This window comes from Falco rusticolus, chromosome 2 (genome assembly GCF_015220075.1).
Source record: "Falco rusticolus isolate bFalRus1 chromosome 2, bFalRus1.pri, whole genome shotgun sequence".
Taxonomy (NCBI): Eukaryota; Metazoa; Chordata; class Aves; order Falconiformes; family Falconidae; genus Falco; species Falco rusticolus.
This window is the reverse complement of record NC_051188.1, coordinates 66,746,706-66,767,710: the sequence shown is the minus strand read 5'-3', so window position 1 is coordinate 66,767,710 and position 21,005 is coordinate 66,746,706. Positions and strand designations below refer to the sequence as shown.

The 21,005-nt window shown below is 40.9% G+C and overlaps 1 protein-coding gene across 1 annotated transcript in view; it reads left to right on the top strand.

The window, feature by feature from the left end:
• Window positions 1-21,005, top strand: part of LOC119143583 (pinopsin-like) — a 92,504-nt gene that overhangs the window by 9,398 nt on the left and 62,101 nt on the right. The window contains exon 3 of the mRNA XM_037377970.1: window positions 20,100-20,425. Coding sequence (XP_037233867.1) covers window positions 20,100-20,425 — 326 coding nt within the window. The remainder of the gene's footprint in view (window positions 1-20,099; window positions 20,426-21,005) is intronic.

The window sequence follows — 21,005 nt, the reverse complement described above, 5'->3', positions numbered from 1 at the left end:
CCCACTTTGTTTTGTGATGCTATGAGAGCCTCTTTCCTCCTGTTTAAAACCAAATTGAGCATGAAGGTATTATCCCCCAGGTCTGTGACCTGGATGAAACCTGAGCCAGTGAAAGTAGGAAGCTGAGATTTGTTTCAAATGGAAATGCATGATAAGGCATCACTTTTTTTTTTTTTTTTTTTTTTTTAATCTAAAGTGTCTTACCTTTTTTAAAATCACATAACTGTTACCCTGGGAGGTGATCTGGAAAGCAGATCTGATTCTCCTCCCAGCAATATCAACAGGGCAATGTACGTTCATGGTGCTTTCTGTGGAATTGAGCTATAAGTTCTTTTCTGGGCAATCCATTGCCTACCCCAGGCACTTAAAAACCATGATCCAATAACCAGCACCAGGGGGTTGCTATGGGCACAGTGGAAAAAAATATGGACAATGTATGGGTGGAAAAAAATATGGGCAAAGTATAGGTGTTCATTTTATTTGCTGCTTTCCACATGTCTGCTTTGTGGTTTCAAACCACTTGCAGAAAGCACAAGTTTCAGAAGCTAATGGGAAGTACAGATGCTGATCAAGAAACAGGTAATAGGGATTTTAAGGAGAACATTAGATACCATGAGACCTGCTATGGAAGCATTAAAGCTGTTTGGTCTTGAGCTGGGGGGGCATTAGGGATGGAGCTAAGAGGAGGAACAGCATGGGCTGTTCCCAGCGTAAATGATTTTACCCTGATGCTTGTGCATGTTTGCAGCTCTGTCAAGTAGGTCACTGCAGTGGAAAGTGCACATGTCACTGAGCTGGGGAATGGATGGATTTGCTAAATTTGCTCCCATTACCCACTACTTAGCCATGGTTTGACAGGCTCATGGTTATACTTTTAAGCAAACATGGAAAGGGACACAGGGACAGGACACATTTTCCCTGCTGAACTCTGAATAAACTTTGCAAGCAAGCTGAAACACAAACTGATAAATATATCATGAAATGATTAAGCATTAGATTTTAATTTAGGAGAAAATACATTATTTACTAACACACTCCCATAGAGATCATATATACGCAAAGAGATACGCTATCCTAAGACGAAGTTCGTTATGCAGCTTTGGCTATCTCACACATAATGTCTCCAGTGCCTTATTAAATACTTCAAATCTCTGATGAGATGAAAACTTTCAGAAACATTTCAGCTTTTCCCAAGATACTTGAACTAATGTAGACTTCCCAGACATGTAGGACAGGAAGAATTTGGGCTCAGATGACTTCTGGAGTTCATTTTCAGAATTGCTACTTTATGCTATGCCACATCAGGATTAAATATTAAATAGATTAATACATATGGGAAAGACAAAGTTTTCTTTAGTTCAGGAAATCCAATACTAGATTCTAATGCTGGAAAAGTTTCAAGGCACATCACTAGCAAGGATATTTTTGTGATTGTTGAATTCTTAGCTCATGTTTTCAGATGTCTGCAGTTGTTTTCTGTTCCTCAACCTTCACAGTAGTTAAAATTACCTGGCAGTTTGCCCAAGAGGTTGATTCCAATATTTCATTGTAAAAATAAATTAAATCAGATTAGTGTTATGTAAGTGAATATCACTATTCTGGAGGACACAGAGATTTCTATGCCATGTGAAAGCTGTGCGATTCGAGGCATGCTTTCCTGCACAGCATCCTGGCTGTCCTGGATGCAGGAGAGGGCTACGATCTGAAACCTCTTCTAACTGAAGTAAAGCATGTATATGTGTCTTAATGTCTGTTGATGAACCAAGGTCCTATCTAAACGAGGACTTTAAAACTAATCTTTTTAGAAACCCCATGGAATGCAACTATATGGGTAGGTAATCTTTTTGGTCACATTAAAGCAGTTTTTGATTTATTCCCTTGGAAACTGCCAGAGAACACACTGAATAAGGCATGGAGCTGTTCATGATTTTGTGACCTTAAGCTGCCTTGTGACTTTAAACAAATGATTCTCTTCTTGATCTTTTACCTCGATTTTATGTGCTGTGGCTTAGACTCACTGCACTAAACTAAGGTACCTAAATTTAGAGTACAGACTTCTAATGTACTGGAAACACACTGTTTATGAAGATGCAGTTGAGACCTCAGGTGAAATGAATGGCTGTTCTGTGAGAAGGCACTTGTATTTCTGGGAGTAAAGACATCATCCCCCTTGGCTCGATCCTGCAAAAGCTCAAGCCTGAAGTTTTCTGAGCTCTGATACAGCAAGTACTCACCTCCCACTGCAAAACCACTCTTAGCAGCTTCTCACCTGCCCGCTGAACATGGGTAGCTCCTTTTCCAGTGGACTTCGGATGGGTTTAAAAGCATTGTATTTATTTTAATACAATGCCATAACCGATGTTTTGTCCTTAATTTACCCCCTTAATATCAAGCACCTGGTATGCGTTAGAATGGTTAGTAAATGGAAACACAAAAGTACTTATTCAGGAGATATATAATCTGAATTCCTCTTTGGCAACCCCTCTCTAGGGAAGCTGCAGTTAACCTGCTGTTCTTTTCATTTAAATAATTAATCAGTGGGGCAGTGGTGTATTATTAAATACATTTCTGAGGGCCATATTTACATGGGAAAACGAAATGCTGAACGCCTTAGAGACAGATGGGAATCATCTGACTAAAACCAGACTTTTTCCAGTCCCCCAGGCTTCTTTTATAATCAATAGAAAAACAAATTTGTACTGCCAGCATGCAAATTTTCTGACGTATTTGAGATGTTCTCTTCAGGGTGATATGAGCTGTGCTCTACAAGCACCAGTTTATCTCCATCGGCTATGAAAGGAGCCCAGGCTCAGGGGTAGATATTTGCTCTGTTCCTCTGGAGTCAGGAGGTGACCCTCACAAATGGGTGCTTATTGCTTCTTTTGTCTTTCTGTCATTTTCTTGCTTTTGCTTATAATTCCCTCCCCACTTCAGTGTCCTTTTCCGGAGTGTTTGGTTTATTTCTTAGTTTATTTCTAGTTCCTATAGGCATTAAACACTGTGCAATGTTGAAATCACTTGGAATAGTTGTCCAAGAGTGAGTATATGGAAGACATCTTTTGTGTTTCCATGAAGAGGTGCCCAAGTCCTCTTTCAGAGCTTAGGATCCCACATTCATCATGTAGGGAAAACGCTGTCTGCTCCTCATACAGATAACTTGTAGAGCACAAGTATTGGGCTTCTGTGTTCAAGAGCTTGAAGCAGGAAGTCAGCATGGGCAAAAGTTTTGGAAAACCTGACAAAGAGGGAATCACGCCATATAGAGACAGTGGAAATGGAAGACCTAATGTCGTACTTTGAGAGACCTCACTCTGGCAGGTGCTTTAACACCAGTTTAGGGTAACAGAAGGTTTTGCCTGCATTACAACAGAGCATCACCTAAGGTATCACTGTTTGCCTGTGTTTTTGAGTCATTACAGGCTATGGGCGTCAATGCTAACACTATTAGGTTGGACCTTGTGGTGTGCAGTCACTGTCTGTATTAGCAGGCATGGTTACTTCTCTTCCCTGGTCGAGGCAGCCCCAGATGAGCCCCATCTCCATGACACACCGCAGTGGGACTGTGGGGTGCACTGCTCCCTAACACCCACTTTCCTCATCCTCGCCCCTCACAGCTTCCAGCACAGCTGAAATGCAAGCATGTGGCTCAAACAGGAGCTGGAGTGTGCTCTGAACAGGTCATTTACCCCCAGGTGCCCTCAGCTTGCCCATGCAGCCATGTGTAGGTTGAGTCATCATTTTTCCCTTGGCCGCCACCCTTAATGTGTTATGCTGTGTTTTGTTGTGTGATAACCCAGAGTCTATTTTCCTAATGCCTGACCAAAAGAAAAGAGCAAAAAGCATGCAGAGGTACCAACAGCGAAGGGTGGACAGCAACTTGTGAGAGTGTCCCTGGAAAGAGGAACAGGACAGAATGCTGTTCTTGTCAAGGAAATCAGTAACTTCTTTGCCACTTTTTGTGCATAGTTGTCAGCTGTCCATGTAGAAAAATGCTCTGCCCATGCCCAAAGTCTGTTTCTGTGCGTGTGCAAGTGACCAAGTGACTACAAATTTCTGCCGGTGTTGGACCCTTCCTTACTGAGCAGCCATGCTCACTGTTTGGTTGTGTACCTTTGGTTTTGGAACATTCCTTTACGTTATGGCCACATGTTGCAGAGCCCTAAGGACTTTATGCAAGGAAGTACACAAATAGCATCACTTTATATAGAGACCTGGAATAAGAGCTTTAAGGCAAAGACCACATCAGATTTCCTGCAAAATTTTCCTGATGGTGGATGAGTCTAAAAGGTCATGGCTGTAAGCTGTGTTGGAGATGATGGAACTGCATTTCTGTCAGAGTTAAGTTTAATCATTTGCAGGCCCTTTTCCCTAATCCTGCATCGTGATATTATCCCAGGCAACACTATGCTTGATGTCAGTTTTCTATTACTTTAGGAAAAAGCAGAAACCAGCTGTGCTGGTAGTCAGGCCACACACTGAAGAAATGTGTTATTAAAATGTAGCTGGGTTTCTGGTCCCTCGGTGGGTAAAATTAAATAAAATAGAGCACAGTAAATAAGCAACGTTCAATCAAAGAAAGTATATTAAAGAGCGATGGACTTTGCTTGTGAAAGGCTATTAGATTATTTTCTATTTAACTACGTGTTTAACAGTCTCTAGTATCTCTTAATATTATCTGCGTGTTCCCACACCTGAACAGAATTCATAATCTTTTGAAAACACTTAAACTTCTCGTGTAGTCCCAGAAGTATACTAGAGAGAGGATATTACCTCTGGCTATTTAAATCCAAGTTTTATATTTAGTGGCTCTCTCTTAACTGATGACGTTCATTTTCTATGTCCATTTCTTTTTAGGAAGCATTTAAGCAGAACGCTACATCTTCCAGTTTAGTAAGCAAATGAATACTTACAGGCTTTTCAGTGATAAAAGGGATACAGGACCATTGGCATAGTTCCAGATAATGACATAATAACAGGTAATAACGATCAACTTCATTTTGCTTCCTTTTTCACAGCTGTGGCCAATACTTCACTCCTAAAGTAATCACTAGGAGGTTTTAGTTTGAGGTGGGTTTTTTTTCCTGTTAGTGTGTTTGCCACTTTTCTGATCAGCAAAGTCTATTAAGATGAGAAAATAATTTGCAGTCGTTTGTTAGAAGAGTGTGCTGACATGGAAAAGTAAGCTTCTTTGAAAGCTGGAGCCATCCTGTTTACATCTATATTTTTCTAGGTATCAACACTAGCTGAGAAACTGTTTCTGAAACTAGAAATTCAGTAAATGTCTATTAAGTTAATAAACTACAGCCTCTATTGATGTGCAGACCATTGCTTCTGTTGATTTCACAACTAACGATTCACTGCTCAAATAATCCAAATGCCTCCTATTATTGCAAGGTTTGTGGGTTTGGTTTTGTTGCGGTTTCTTTGTTTTGTTTTTTAATACTAAGCCAAAATGACCTCTGGCTGCTGTAAGTTTTTCCACAGTGGTTAGAGGCAGGGGGAACATTCGATACCTGCAGAGAGAGAATAGAAGGGAGCCCCACTTCAGGTAGCCACTTCTCCCCCTGGGATCACACCGTTACTGTTCTGTGATGTGGCCTTGTACTTTGACTCCCAGGTGGCTGGGACCTCGTTGCCCCTCTCTCCCCCCATGCTGTGCTGGCCCAGCACGGATCAGGGGAGGCAGATAAACGACGGGTCACCCCATGCAAGGATGAAGCCTTGGGTTCCCTGGGGCTGCTCAACTCCCCTCTCACCCTTCAGTGGTCCAGGTGGCAATGCTTCTCCTCAAGGTCATGCGGGCACCAGCTTTAAAACTGCTGTGTTATAACGGTGCCAGACTTCTCGTGCTTCAGCTGAGGGTTTCTCATGCCAGCTGTCAGCATCAGGCTCAATTGCTCTGGGCAATTTCAGCCAGCAAGTCTTTCCAAATTGTGGTAAAGTTGTGTTACTTCACCTGTTTGCAGTTTCTTAAACCTGTTTCACAGACAGATGCCAATATGTTGGAAGTACAATCTCATCCTGTGGCCAGAAACAAACTCCTACTGTTTCTTATGAAAGCAGAGCAGCCAAAATGCAGAAGGCTAGTGAGTCACTGGGGTAAGCTGTACATCTTTACATATATTTTTCAGTGTAATATATAATATTTTCAGTCTAATAAATAAATATATTTATTAGAAGCAGACATTCACTACGTGCTAATTTTCTAGTGCTGTTTTTCAGTTGTATTTTCCATTCTGTTTCTTTCTCCCCGCATTGTTCTATTGTATCTATTGGTTTCAATAATGCAATCCAGAGCAAAAATAGTAGATAACTGTGGGAAGAAGGGATCAAAGTAAACAGGTTTCAAGTGAGTCAATAGATGGAAACTGGTTTATGCTGAATTATTTTTGTAGAGATTTATAACGATAAAAGTTTGTTCAGGACCAAACAACCATCAGAAAAAAAAAAGGTAGAAAAAAGCAGACTTGATTGTGAAAATGTTTCATAAGGAATAGCTGGATCATCTTTAAAAATCAAAAGCAATGTAAAACTTTGCTTAGATTTGGACCCTTAAAAATTTTTAAGATTCAAGACCATTAGTTAATTCAGAATGTGGCATTTTATTGCTTGAATCTAGGTGTTGCCCGAGTGTAGTACAGAACTCTGAGATAGTACTGAAATAGCACACTAATCTGGCAAGATTTGCTTTGAGCTAAGAAATGGTACGAATTTTACAAAATCATACATAATCCCCTTTAACTTTTCATTACAAAAAAATGAGAACACACAATGATTGAATGCAGTTGGGTCTGCATTAGACTTAATTCTTACATGCATATGCACGCTGAAGCATCATTTTTTGCCAAATTTACAGTTGGTGGGTAATTTCTGTTCCGCATTCAAGCTGTTTATAAAGTTACCGGGGGACCTTTTTACACTGACACATTTAATCACCCTAATGAAATTATGCAAGCTGTTAGCACACGGCGCAGCAGGCAGCACAAGGCAGAGTATCCTAGAGCAGGGATCTCGTGGGGTGGTCGGGAGCACTGCCTTCCCCTCTGCCACATGGGAGGCTGATGGCCATCAGCATGAGTTAATTAGAAACAGTTCTAGGGTAGGAAGTAATATCGTAGGGATGAGGAGTTACAAATTCATCAAATGAAAGGGTGGAGTATCTACATGGTATTTGGATGCGTATGATGGTGTTCCATACGCTGACTATGACGCACAAAGCAGCTCTTCTCCATGCAGTCTTTTAACAAATCCCAGCAGTTTGCCCTAATTTATCCACATGGCCAAATTTTGTTCTGGTTTTGGTCTGCTCAGTTTTCAGAGAAAGAGTGTGTGGCAGCAAAAAGGGCCAAGGTCCAGTAAAGGCGGTGTGAGGATGTTGAGGATTGTTCTACTGTATATACTTCTTAAAACTGAAAGCGTATTCCTATTTAATATCCTTGTGAGAGGGAAAGACTGCATCAGAGGAGTAAGATAAAAGGCTGCTAGATAAATATGCCAGTCAGGATTTAAATGGTCTTTTTCTAATGGGTAGAAAGCAGGTTATGAAGCAAGACAAAGCCATAGTTTAATATTCTTTGTGAGAACAGCAATACCCATTCCACCTTATGGTTTGCTCCATGTAACAGCTTTTCTCTTGTGGTCAGTGCATCAAGGGGTGTTTAACAAGGAATTTGAGGATGAGAATAAGTAGGAAGTTTACAAGTGTTAATATATTTTTTGGAGTTGGGGGCACTCAGACCATTGGGAAAGAAATATTAATAGCAGATACAAGCAGGTAATGGCCTCTTACTGTGTGGTAATTGTTTCTTCTTGTCATTTCAGTAACTAAATAATAGTTGCACCTTGCAAAGGGTTGTGTATATACATACTAAGTATTTGCCATTCAAAAATGTGCTGCCCAGCTATGCTTCCAGAACACTAAACTTAAAGTTAGGATAACTTTCAGCATCTAATGATATTTTCCCAGTATATAGTCCCAGTAGCCTGTGATTTGTGGTGTAGGGACTTCATCCCTGAAGTAGTACTTTTGAGTCTGATGGGTCTCCCTGCATTTTTCTCCCAGGCCGCTTGCTTTCAAGAACCCAGCAAAATTTTTGTATGCATAATATAATATGTCAAAGAATTCCACTTACTAACCATGTACTATGCAAAGAAAAGAACCTTCTCCTGTTCCTTAATTCTGAGTCTGCAACATGATGATCTTGTTTGAACACCCAATTCTTGTATTATGAGAAACACTAAATAATCTTCCCCCATCTACCTTTTCACATTTTCTCTTCTTTTCTCTGTTTTCCTTTTCTAATAAGCCCTGGTGTTTGCTTTTCTAAATGCTGCTTTGAGCACTGCTGCTTAGTGAAGTGGTTTGCATAAAGCTATCTATCAAAACTCTCTTTGCAGAGCAGTAAATCAGTCAGAAACAATCACTGTGTATTTAAAGCTAGGACTGTTTTCCTCCACATATGGCAATTTACATCAGTATTGCATTTCGTCTGCTCAGTGACTCAGTTTCATGTGGTTGTTCTGCAGTACTTCGCAGTCAGCTTTTGTTGATTTTGAGTTATTCAGTGCCGTATAATCAGCAAACTTCACTCTTTACCATCTTTTCCAGATCATTTATTAATGTGATGGATAACCCAGGGCCTAGCACAGATCCATAGGGGGCTTTGCTGGCCAGAGTTTCCACTGAGAAAACTAATTATTTTCTCCTTTATTTCCTGCCTCTGATCAATTATTTATCCACGTGAAGATTTCTGTTATTGCAGGGTGGCTTAGTATCCTCAACAGCCTTTGGGCTAGTCAGAGTTGTTTGGAAATCCAAGTAGGCTTTATTGAATGTATCAACCCTGTCTGCACAGCACTGCCAAGGACCTGTAATGAATTAGTAAGGCATGGCTTCCCTCCAAGCCACGCTGGCTTGTCCCAGTATGTCATACCTCCTTATACATCTGCTGCTATATTCTCTAGTGCAATTTCCACCAATCTACCCAGGGTTGCAGACTAGACTCATCAGTTGGGTGAAATTTACTGCAAAGGATTTCTGTCTGCATCAGTTACAAATCATCTCTTAATGGATGTATCAAAAGATCTCCTCTTCTGAGGTCCTTCTGAGGGGTTAAGGAATGGACAATACTGCTTTTCCTCCCTGCACATCCTTTAGCCAACAAAGTGATCTTGGATGGAGATAGGAGCAGCCTTCTCTAGTTTTTCATCCCGTCTCCATAGCACTTCAGGTTGTTGGGCTGTAAAACTGCACAAGAAATTCTTGGCCCAAGGGCAGTGTGAAGGCTGGTCAGCGTATTTTGACCCTACATTTATATTATCAGATATGACTAGTTATTTACCGGTTAATAGCTAGTTATTATAAAAAACCAAATTTGACCACTAGATTTTATGACAGAAACTTGACTGAGAACAGTAATTATTTGTAGTATTCCCTCTCTAGGAATGGTAACTGCTGAAGAACACAGATTATAAAATAATTTTCAAAACTTTAGAAATATACCGTTATTATTAAAATGAGCAGTTGCATTCAGTGAAAAAGCAGAGGCTCATAGGAAGGACATTAACTAGGTGTGCTCCGGTGGAAACGTGGCTCCCTGACTGGTAGATGATAATACTCTGTAATTTCACCTCTTGGCTTACTTGGTGCTATATCCCATATGTAGAAAACCCCTGAGATTACATGCTATGTGTTACATCTGTGCAGATGCTCAATTTGAAGGCAGGTCCTTGGGATCCTACTGTTTGGAAAGCAAAGGAGCAGTCCTGGCAGGAGATGGGGGGTCCTTCAGAACAGTGTGGGCATGGACATAGGGATGCTGCAGTGAACCTGACTGCCTTGAGAGCATCCTCCTACTGCGCCAGCCCTGTACACCCATTCTTACTTTCCACATGTGCACAAGCCCCAGATTTCTCCAGAGATGTTGCTGTACAGGAGCTCCATCTAGTGCTGACATTATTTCTTATTTTGATTTCCTAAGGCAACTGGATTAATACATTGATATGGAAGCAGCCAGTTTAGAAGGCTGAATTTGCAAGTGCTATCCTGCTTTCCAGAATGCAAAGGGATCCTGCATAACATATGGAAAGTGGGACTGAAATTAATATTCGTTGGGGTTTTTTTTTGGTTTTTGTTTTATTTTGTTTTGTTTTTTGTACTGTGCTGTTATCACTGAGATCCAAAAGGGAATTCTTTGCTATGTTTATGCCACTAGGAGTAGTTGTTAGTTGGTTGATGGATAGTCATATTAATAACATAGCAGAAAAGCATAGTACTACTACTAAGTGATGCACATCAAATCACAAGATACAGCTAAGAAATAAGGTCACCCTTAAAGCACAACAAATACACATTTAAAAATTCAGCAAGGGGGGAAAAAAAGAAAAAAACAGAGTTCCTTACTATTAAAAGTAATACGTACTGTCTGTATTGAAGGTATCACCAAACACGAAAGGAAGAGTATGTCATACGAAGGAGGAAACAGAGAAATCACTGTTGGGAAAAGAGCAGGGAAGATTTACTGAACAGGACCTGGAATGTTTGCTGTCAGATTTGTCCCAGCAGGCTTAGTTCCAACAGTGATTTCACAGTGATTTCTTTCAAGCACAGAGTTAAACTGTGACTCTCATTAGAATTAAGCAGGAAGAGAATTTTTCTGGGAAAGGAATGACTGCCTGCTCAAACGGACTCCTGACTACAAGTTATCTAAGCAAAAGAAAACAAATAATTGCAGGCATTAGCTAAGTAGCAACTGGTGTATTAATTTCTATTCAGAGTGAATTGTTGGTATTTGAAGTAGCCTGTATTTTGAAAGCCTAGACTGCCAGCATTTATAACCTGGTTGTAACTGCTAATGTGTAACAAATGATTGTGAGAAATACTTTCTTAATTTTAAATAAGTAGAAGTTCTTTTAATGCCTTAAAAATCAAAAGGAAATGGTGAGCTGATCACTAATACATGGGAGCATTCAAGGAGAATATGAGTCACCAAATGCAAGAATATTTAGATTTTTTTAACAATTGATTGTGTGTTTATTGCATAAATATTTAATAGGCTTATCCAAATACAGCCAATAGTGTTTTGGAAGCATGTCCCATTCTCAGCTGCTTCTGTCAGTTATTGAGCCATCCATGCACTCCTCTGCGTTCGTATCATTTATATACTAGCACTGAACTTACCAGGAGTTGTTATATTCACATTGTGATTTTGCTATATTGTAAAACAATTATGATTTGTTAACGTGCTGAAGTGTAAATACTGAGCTGTGAAGTTCAAGAAAGTCAGGCTAGTACTGGTTGGTTGTCCACCAAGGCCAGTGCTCACTTTGAGTCTGTTAATCTTAACTCTGGAAAGTCTTCTTAGTTGAGTGTGCTTTCTTTTTAACTCTGGAAATGTTTGGGGTCTTTTGCCAACATCTGTTGGCAGCTGGATTTTGGCCCAGAAAATATGTATCTCTTTTTTTGTTTGGGAGGGAAAAGGAAAAATGGGTAATATTGTGGGGGCTAGCGAGGAAGGAGCAGCAATTGCATGTCTACCACTCTCCAGACCTGTTTATGTCCCCTCTAGCTATTAATTTCTGCTTCTGAGCTCAAAAAATGCCCAAAACCCTTGATAAAAATGATTTTGTGAAATTCCATATTCACAGTCTGTCACTTGTTCCTCTCTCAGATTTGCTCATGTGATGCGACCTTTCCGCTAGCACCAGTGGCTGTGGAAGTCATTAACTAACTTAACTGTGTTCTATTAGTTTAGCTGTGTTTGTTTCATTGGGGGCTGCCTACCCCAGATTTTGCAGGACAGTCAACATCCTCATTGCCACTCGTGGCAATTCCAGTATCATGCAAGAAGATTATGTACCCTGCAGAACTTCACCAGAGACTGTGTATGAGACAGGTTTCTCCCTGTCTTGACTGTAGGAATGAAGTGTGTGCTTTAAGACTTGGAGCTAGAAAGCAAAATGGACTAAGGTTGGGTGTTTTTTTTAACAATTAACAAGTTTTGTTCTTTCTTCCTCCGTGATGCTGTGCCTCAATAGTTCCTGATTTTTTACAAAAGGGCATATGCTGTGAGGAGGTCAGGGATCAGGTCAACAAAGCATAGAAATGCTCCTCTGCTTCTGCCTGGTGAGTCAGCTTTTGAAAGTTTCTGCTTTTATCTTTATAGTATTTTTAGCTCCTCACTTGCAAGGAAATATCTGATGACAGCACCTGCTGTCGTGGGAATTATTGTATTTTTATGGAAGAAATGTTTTGACTTTAATGTAAGCAGAGCCCAGTAGTTTCATTTATTAGTATTTACAATAACTAGTACTTAAAAGATAGAAACAGAGCTGATGGTATGATGGCCTGCTCCATGTGCACGCTGATAAAGTCTCTGATGTCGTGGCAGGTGTTAGGTAAGGTGCTTTGGCCCAGACCTGACAACGTTTCACCTGAAAATTAAGGTACTATTAGAAAGAGAGCTGGTTGCTTTTCTCCCTCTTGCTGCTTCCAAATGTCTCATGTGAGTACTAGACCTACAAACTGTATCTCATTCACAGTCCCTGAGGAATGATACTAGGGTATGTTTACAGAGAAGCTTCTAAGGAGATATGAAAGTGCAAATATGTTGGAAAGGTCACGTCTTTTAAGTTGCTTAAATTGTTTATGTTTCATTTCCATGTGTGCAGTATTTTATTTCTCTAGAGAACTAATAGAAATTCTCTTATTTAAATCCAGGAAAGTTATCTCCCTTGAAAACAGCACTGAATCACTGATCAAGCTAGTTTTGTATAACTCAATAACATATTTATGTCATACCATTTGGTAGCACAACTTGGAATTAAACTAGAAACCTTACAATTGAGGTAGTAAGAGCCTTCATTTGAAGGCTGTTTCTTACTGCTGTTCTGTGTTTACCTCTAAGTCCTCGGGCAAGTGTGATGAAAGATGACAGCCAGAAGAAACAGTAGAAGAATTCCCCAATATTCCCAACTTGGTGTGCATTTAGTCACAAAAACCTTTTCTTCCTTTTACATCTCATCTCTGACTCATAGTGCCACAGAGCATTTTAGCATATTCTCCAGCTAATGGAGCAGCAGATTTAGCAGCTGAAACCCCAGGGACTAGAGAGAAGGGAACGTAGCTGTGTTAAGACACATAACATTTCTGAGAAACCTACCTGCTGCTTATGTTGGGTATTTACCAACACAGCATTTCTGAGTGGAGAGCAGGGCATGCTTCTTCTAGCCCTGCAAATGTCCTTGCAGCACTGTGCTTTCTTGCTCGCTGTGTTCCTGAGTTCACTGTCCTCCACTGCATGGTAGCCTGGCTTCAAAAAGAGAAAAAGAGAGGTGCAAGGGATAACTTCTGGCGAGTCCTAGCCCACTGGCTCTCAGTTCATGCTCCTCTCCCACTTCCAGGTACATGTGGTCCTTACCAGCACATTATGTTAAAGCTGCCTCATGGGTATAGGTATTATGTACACGCATGTGTATGTATGGAGTCTCGTGAATATATGAAACACCGTTTTCTCTTCCTTCAGCAAAACACGTAAGCGGTGGTGGCTGGAGTTGCTGTTGGTTAACCTTTGCTGTTGGCAGGTCCCTCTGGGATTAGCACAGAGTCTGTAGGTGGCGCGTGGGAACCCCAGCACTCAGCGTCCCCCCGATTTCCCCTTTGCACTTCACACCTTGCTGGCAGAGAGTCTGATGCATGTCCGGGGGTGTTCAGTGGGCTCTGCCACGCTTTAGGGCAGCAGCGCGGCCAGGCAGACTCTGGTTCCCTGCCTTGGAGCAGCCTCACAGCTGGGTCTTGCCCTGGCTTGGTCTCAGCAGCTGGGTTTGGGCTGGCCGTGGGCTGCAGTGATGCGGGGAGGTGTAGGGACCTGCCGTGGAGATTGATACAGCCACTGTGTGAAGGGAGAGAGGTGTAAACGCTTGAAGAAACCACAGAAGAGTGAGAACAGCCTGCGGAGGTGATGAAGAATGCTGATCCCAGCGGTAAAACTGAGCGTGTTGACTCGGGCAAACCTGAAGGACTGTGTGCTGATAAGAGCGCACAACAACTCATCAGTGGAAGACCCTGCGCCTCACTGAGAGGAGCATGGCATGAAGGGTACAGCACATCACACCTGCCATTTCTTTCCCTGGCAGCTTGCCATGACAGAGATAATGCTCATGCAGGTGGCTGTTCTAGGCAGAGGTACCTTCCAAATGAGGAAATGCAAACAGGGAACAGCAGCCCTGCCTGGCACATACCAAGGTTCACGTGGGCAGGATTCGTAAGCAACGGATCGCTTCATAATGACAGTGGACTCCTAAAATGTGTAAAAGCTCTATCCAAAACCCACTTTGCTGCCAGGGAGGTACCTGTAAGCAAGAGGTTTGACAAACTGATAGCCAGAGTCCCTCGTTCTCCCTGTTGCACAAGAGATCCTGGACAGACCTCTTGAGCACAGATCCTCGTGCTTGTGGGTTTGTGGGTGTCTGTGACTGAATGAAAGCTGTGAGAGAGCGACTGTGAGTGGGTAAAATCAGCCTGCATGGAGACTGGGTGCGATAAAATCATCTTGGCCTTAGATTTAGTGAGCGCTTGGATTTAGTTTTGTTCTATTAATGTCTTGTCAAAGATGATGCTATCGCATTTCTCCAAGCTCAATCTGCCTAAGCTTACCTGTGGCTTCTTTTCATTGCCCCTGGTCCTTGCTAAGCAGAATACTGTGCAGGATATACATTACATCATGCAACTGTGATGCTTCAGGACTCTAATCGTGATGTAGGATAATGACCTTTGGGAGCTTTAAGAGGGCAAATATACATAAATTAGTAGTCACAATGTTTACCCAGTGTAGGCTGAATCTCTGGGACTCTCAGTTTTTCATAACCTACAAACCATCAGCAAGCAGCATCCCATTTCCAATTACTACATCGGTGATCAGCATAAACCAGCAAAAACTAATATGAAAATGTAATGCTCTTAGCTGGGACTCATAGGAACAAAGCATAATGATTTGCTGTGTCCTTCACAGCATACTCTGTGCTGTGCTGCCAGGAAGAAATGTACAGGTCTTTAAATAAAAGTAAATAATAGATAATGTCTCAGATGATAGTCTTATAAATGAGTGCCTGTCTTGGTTTATGGCTTGAAATTGAATTTCTTGCACTCTACTCACTGCAACTAATTGCTGTGTAGAAAAGGTTTGTGCCTCACACCCAGCTTGTCTCAAAGTAATTTATTTCCATGGTTAATTTTTGAATAATTATTTGTTCCTGTAATGCAGTCCGCTGTGGATTTTTATGTCATCTTTCAGTACTGTTCAGTGAGAACCTCAGCTTTATTCCTGTATATGCATGAAATGGTGGGGAAACAAATTATATTTCTCACTGTGATTGACTCCTATGGAGCTACTTGCCTATGTACCAGCTTGAGGCCCTAAATATTTGTTGCAGTCAAAGTCTATTTAGATTTGCAATTCCTGAACTTAATTTTGTTGCAATTTTAGAAAACATGACTCATCTGAAATTAATATCCGCAGTCTACCCGGTCATAAATGTTAGTGCAAAATAAGAATGAAATGTTGGCATTAAGTGTTGTGATTAGCTTTAAAATTATAATTATTTTCTTCTTTTTATAACTTACATTATTTTTTTTACTTGTTTTCTGGTTATTAAGACTATGGAGATTACATTGAAGTCTCTTCCTCAGCCATAATTCCAAAGTATTTAATTGCTTTTTGTTTTATAGCTGAGATTCTCACTAATTCCTGTGACTGCAATAGATAGGGCGTGAAATAGAATATGAGATAACTGCAGGATTTCTGGCAAAGACCACAACAGTTAAATGCATATGACATTGAGAAAACTCTGATGAACAAAAATAGGTAGCACAATGAAAAGTGAGAAGCTTTATTCTATTTTATCCAAACTGTATTACAAGAAGGGCATGAGGAAAGACTGAGGAAACAACAGACCTCTTAGTCTAACCTCAATACCTGGAAAAATTATTGAGACTATCATACTGGGCGTTATTGAAAGGCATGCAGAGGACAAGGCAATAATCAGTTTACTGGCAGCTCATTCACTGTTACACACTGATCCCTGTTTTTCACTTCCACCCGCTGACAAACTAAATACTGAACACACAACCTGTTTTTGCCTTTGTTATAAAATTATGTTGGGTTTAGTCCAATAAATTAGCTCTGTGTATCTAGTAAAATTGATCAGATGATAGTGCTATCTTCCCAAGTTTCAGCTATTGAATTGATAAAGGAGTGAGATTAAAACCTCCCCACTTTTCAAATTAAAAAGTTGAGGATATTCTTAGCAAACAGAGAAACTGAAGCTGATAATCTACTGCAATATCAGAGCATGGTTATTCCTTGGTGTGCATCCTGCTTTGGTTTTGTCCAGTCTTTGTTTCTGTGTTAAAGTGAAAGGCCCATCATCAGCAAGGTTGGATGGAGCTGCAGTGTTGGGTCCTAGAGGGTCAGGACATATCACGTGACTTTGTGTATACTGCGCAAGGTCACACAAAGTAGACAGAAAGGGTTGCCATGGCCTTTGTGGCTTCTGGTTTTTCCTGACCTGGGTATTAGATGTTTTGATTACTCTCAGATAATTCAATCAAATGTATCTCACTGTTGGAAAAAGCTTTCTTTTATTTAAAAAAAAAATTGTTTATTTTTAGTTTTGGCTCTTAATTTCATCCTTCTGTATCTTGCAAAACATCAGTTTCATTCTTTCTAAGTACTTCTAATTTTTCTAAAAAGTTATTCTGGCTTAGTAAATTTTAGCCACGTGAAGAACATTGAATTCTTTTAATATCTCCTATGAACTACCCCTTCAGTGCTTTCCTCTTTTTCCCTTGTTGTATTGAAAACATTAGAAATCAATGCAGAGTAGTGTTAATCTCAATGCTATTAAAAGATTCAGGTATAGCACAGACCTTGAAGTCTTACTGTGGCAAAAAAATACTGGGTTTTTTTCTGAACTTTTGTTGTCTGGGGTTCCATACATCACAGTTCTTGTCCTCCAGAGAAAAACGTTGTGTGTCATGCCAGGGGAACTCAATAATAAAAGGTGAGTGAGGATGAAATGGCTCCTGCCAAGATGCGTAGTTAAGAGTCTCCAATTTTCTTCTGTACAGAGAAGAAAAATTATTTGCTATAATTTAAAAGCAACTTTTGTGGTTCTGTCTGATTGGTAATATTTGGTTTATTCTTGACTGACATCACCATAGTCCTAATTTAATAACTGAGCATTAATTCTGTGCCAGTTAAAGAGAAGACTTTTCTTCAGCTCAAAGCAAGCAATATTGCATTCATGGCCAGTTATCTTCAGATCTGCTCCATAAAGCCATCCATCATAAATAACAGTGTGAGATAAGCTGAGCATCTTTCTCCTGTCAGGCAACAGGCAAAAATACGAGGAAGTGTACATGAGTGCTATAAATCCTGACAATACACACCCTAAGAAGCTGCTGGGCAGCAGTATGGCCACAGGGACGAGCAGGCAGAGCTGGCAGCCAGACTTGACCACAGACCCTGATGGCTACAGCAGCTACGCAGGAAGCAAGGCCCTGAGCTGGCAAGGTTTGAACACCCCATTTGGGTTTTCTAGGTACCACCCCCCCCAGGACTGTAGGATATTCTCAACAAAAGTACATCTCACCTACCACCTGGTCAAAATTGGGATGTTGTGCCCTCAGAGGTAGAGCAACAATAATACAGCCTTGCTGCAAGGTACTCACCTGGGAAGGGAGGGATTTCTTGTTCTCAAGCCTGTTTTCTGTTAGTCCATGATGGTCTCATCTAAAAACGCAGAAATGGATCTATATCACCATACTGAGGCCTAAGTTTCAAATACAGAAACTGGATTTTTGCCTTAGACACCTATATGAGGTAAATGTTTTTGATAGCAAGAAGCTCTATAGTCAAGCAGATAAAAGCGTGGAAAGAGGCAATGCTATGAAAATGAAGATAAGTAAGTGTGGGCTGAAGGCAAGGAGAAAGCAGAACATTCTTTGCTCTTGAGCCTGTAATTGAAGAACTCGCTGGTTTTTTTTTCTATGTTGAGATATGTATTTAATGCAGGAATTATGGCCAAGGGCTTTCAAGAGCTGTGTTATGCAAGAAATCAGATTAGCTGGGAGATGATCAGAAAGTCTCCACTGCCACTAAAATAGTGTAGCCTTAAAGCAGGTTTAAAGTTAGACTCTTAAGCAGTATCATCCAGTAAAATTTGGTGGAGCTGTGTCATTTTACAGCCATAAGCATATCTACTTTTTAGGTCTGACTTTGCAGTAATATACAGAAAACAATTTAGTAGGCTTTTGTAACAAGAAAGATGTTTTTTTCATCAGAAGTTGCCTTCTCCTCACACATTTTCACCTTCTCTTCCCCTGAGAAATAAGACATACTACTGCAGCAAATAATTCTTGCTTTGCCCCTGGGTCCTTTGCGATACCCAGCCCTACACAAAGCAAATTGTCAGGATGGCCAGAATAGCTGCACCTGCATCCAGCTAAACAGGAACCGAGTCACTGATTTGTAGTGGAAAGAGAAGAAAAATGCTGTGCCTGGGGAGAACATCCTACTGTGCCCTGTGTGGGTATGCGCTACAACACAAGCAAGCTATCAGGCTGTAACAAGGCTTTACCTTTGGCCAGATTCTACTGTCCATGCTGTTTCTCCTTCCTCCAGAGGTCAGACCACACTGCTCCTCCCCCACACGCCTCGGGACTATTTAACTACTTAGCAGGAAGGAGCTACAGCTGCACATCATCCATGTCAATCAACCCACTGCCTTCGGGGCAAGGCCACAGCTGCATATTGTCAATGTTAATTAACCCACTGCCTGCATTCCTCTACAAGTATCTAGATACAGGATAGGTAAGTGCTATCCCCAGGGCAGTCTCTGACTCACCTTTATTCCACACCTGCAAAGGGCCTATAGGAGAAGCTGACAGTTAAATAGGGAAAAATGGATCACAGCTGTGGATTCTTCTGGAGGTCATCTTTCCTGCTAACAGATTTGCTGGAAGTAGGTACTACTCAAAATCAAAGAATCTGGCAGTGTAGATCTCAATGCTACTACATAGTTGGCTGTTACTAATGGCAAATATCATGGAAAAAAATATCCTGCAAAGAGGTGGACTGACATTGGTCTATTTAGGTTTTTCATCTTACAGGACCAAAAGAAGGGGCCTGGAAACCATGGGAAAAGATGGTGTTAAATTCTTCCAAGTTCCTTTGGTCATAAATCCTGGGAAGTGATATCCAGTGGCATCCAGTGTTGCATCACCAAGAACTGTAAGGAAGCTGCAAGGAGAACAAAAACATAGGAAACAGCCAAAAAAACCCCCCATTGAGTCATGACTAAGAATCTGCCATGCAAATCCATAAGGATTTGTAGAGGTGGATGGGACCCTGAACCTTGAAAAAGAGAGTGGAAATGTCTTATGACCCAGATTTTTGAACCTTCCACTGGGAGATATAACTGGTCTCTGACATCTAGATCTCTAATATTAACCTAAATAATTTTTAAACTTGATTATATGATGTATGTGTAAATAAAGTTATGACCTGCAATATCACGTCATGTCAAGGGTTGTCTGTTGTTTCCATATATGAGTGGTCAGAACTGAAGATATATCTGGCTGATGGGGCAGAAGTACAAAGCTTCTCTTATTTTGGGGCTCTTACTTGAATATAAAGCCTTTTACATGTATAAAAGTCAATGTAATATTTGAAAATGCTCGCAGATGTTAAAAATTGAATACTTCATAGCAAGGAAACCTTTCAACATTTTATTAGTTCATGTAGAAAATAGATTTTCCTTGGGTAATACTAAGACCAGCTAAATATGAAAACCTGCCTAGAAGAAGAATATCTCTCAAGTATAAAAATCTTCCAATATAAGATAAATATGAGTTAAACAAAATTTGATATGGCAGAGAGAGCATCCAGGTCCAGTGAGGATTTAAGAGTAGAGAATAATGAAAATTTTCACTGTTGCTTCAAATATGTAATAACCAGAAAAGCATCTTGGTTCTTGGGGTTTCAAATGGATACCGTGCAAAATAATGAAAGTAAGCGTTTAAATTGCTTGGTCCATTGCAGGCATTGTGTCCCTGATCTCCCTGGCTGTCCTGTCCTATGAACGCTACAGCACTCTCACCCTGTGCAACAAGCGCAGCGCTGACTACCGCAAGGCTTTGCTGGCAGTTGGTGGTTCGTGGATTTATTCCCTGGTCTGGACTGTTCCACCTCTGATCGGCTGGAGCAGTTACGGGGTAGAAGGTGCGGGCACAAGCTGTTCGGTACGTTGGTCCTCGGAGTCAGCTGAGTCCACATCCTATATCATCTGTCTCTTCATATTCTGCTTGGTTATCCCTGTGATGGTCATGATGTACTGCTACGGCCGCCTCCTGTACGCTGTTAAACAGGTAAGCAGCTACGTGCTATTGATAGTGCAAACTGCTCTGAGGCACATGTTGTATTTCTCTTCTGTCAAATTTGGAAGTACTGACGGATGATAGAGAGCAAAACAACAAAGCAAAATGAAACTAAAAAGACCACAAAAGGCCTCAAGGAAGGGGCAGGAGGACTTCACCAATCTTTTTCATTCTCCTGAATGAAAGTGCCAGTCAGAACAACCAGATAACATCCATGTAGATACTGATTTTGCAGTTTGGAAATACTGTGTTCTAGGAAAACCAGCATATCTGGGTGAAGGTTGCATTTGTAATGAAGCCAACACACACCTGTCTATAAATAAGACATCTGTGCAAACATTTTTTCTTGGTTCTTCCTGGATGGTGACATATTGCTTCTCAGTCTGTGCAGACCTAACTCTACAGTAATGCAGTTCCACTGCAATTTGCAGTTATCCCAAGGATCAGCTTCTCCTTGTAATTCTAGGCCACATTTAAAACTACTACTGCTGCTGCTACAATGATGCTCCCCTGACTGGTAAGGGGTACTGCATCCAAAATGAATGTTCCAAAAGACACTGCCAAGGGTGTG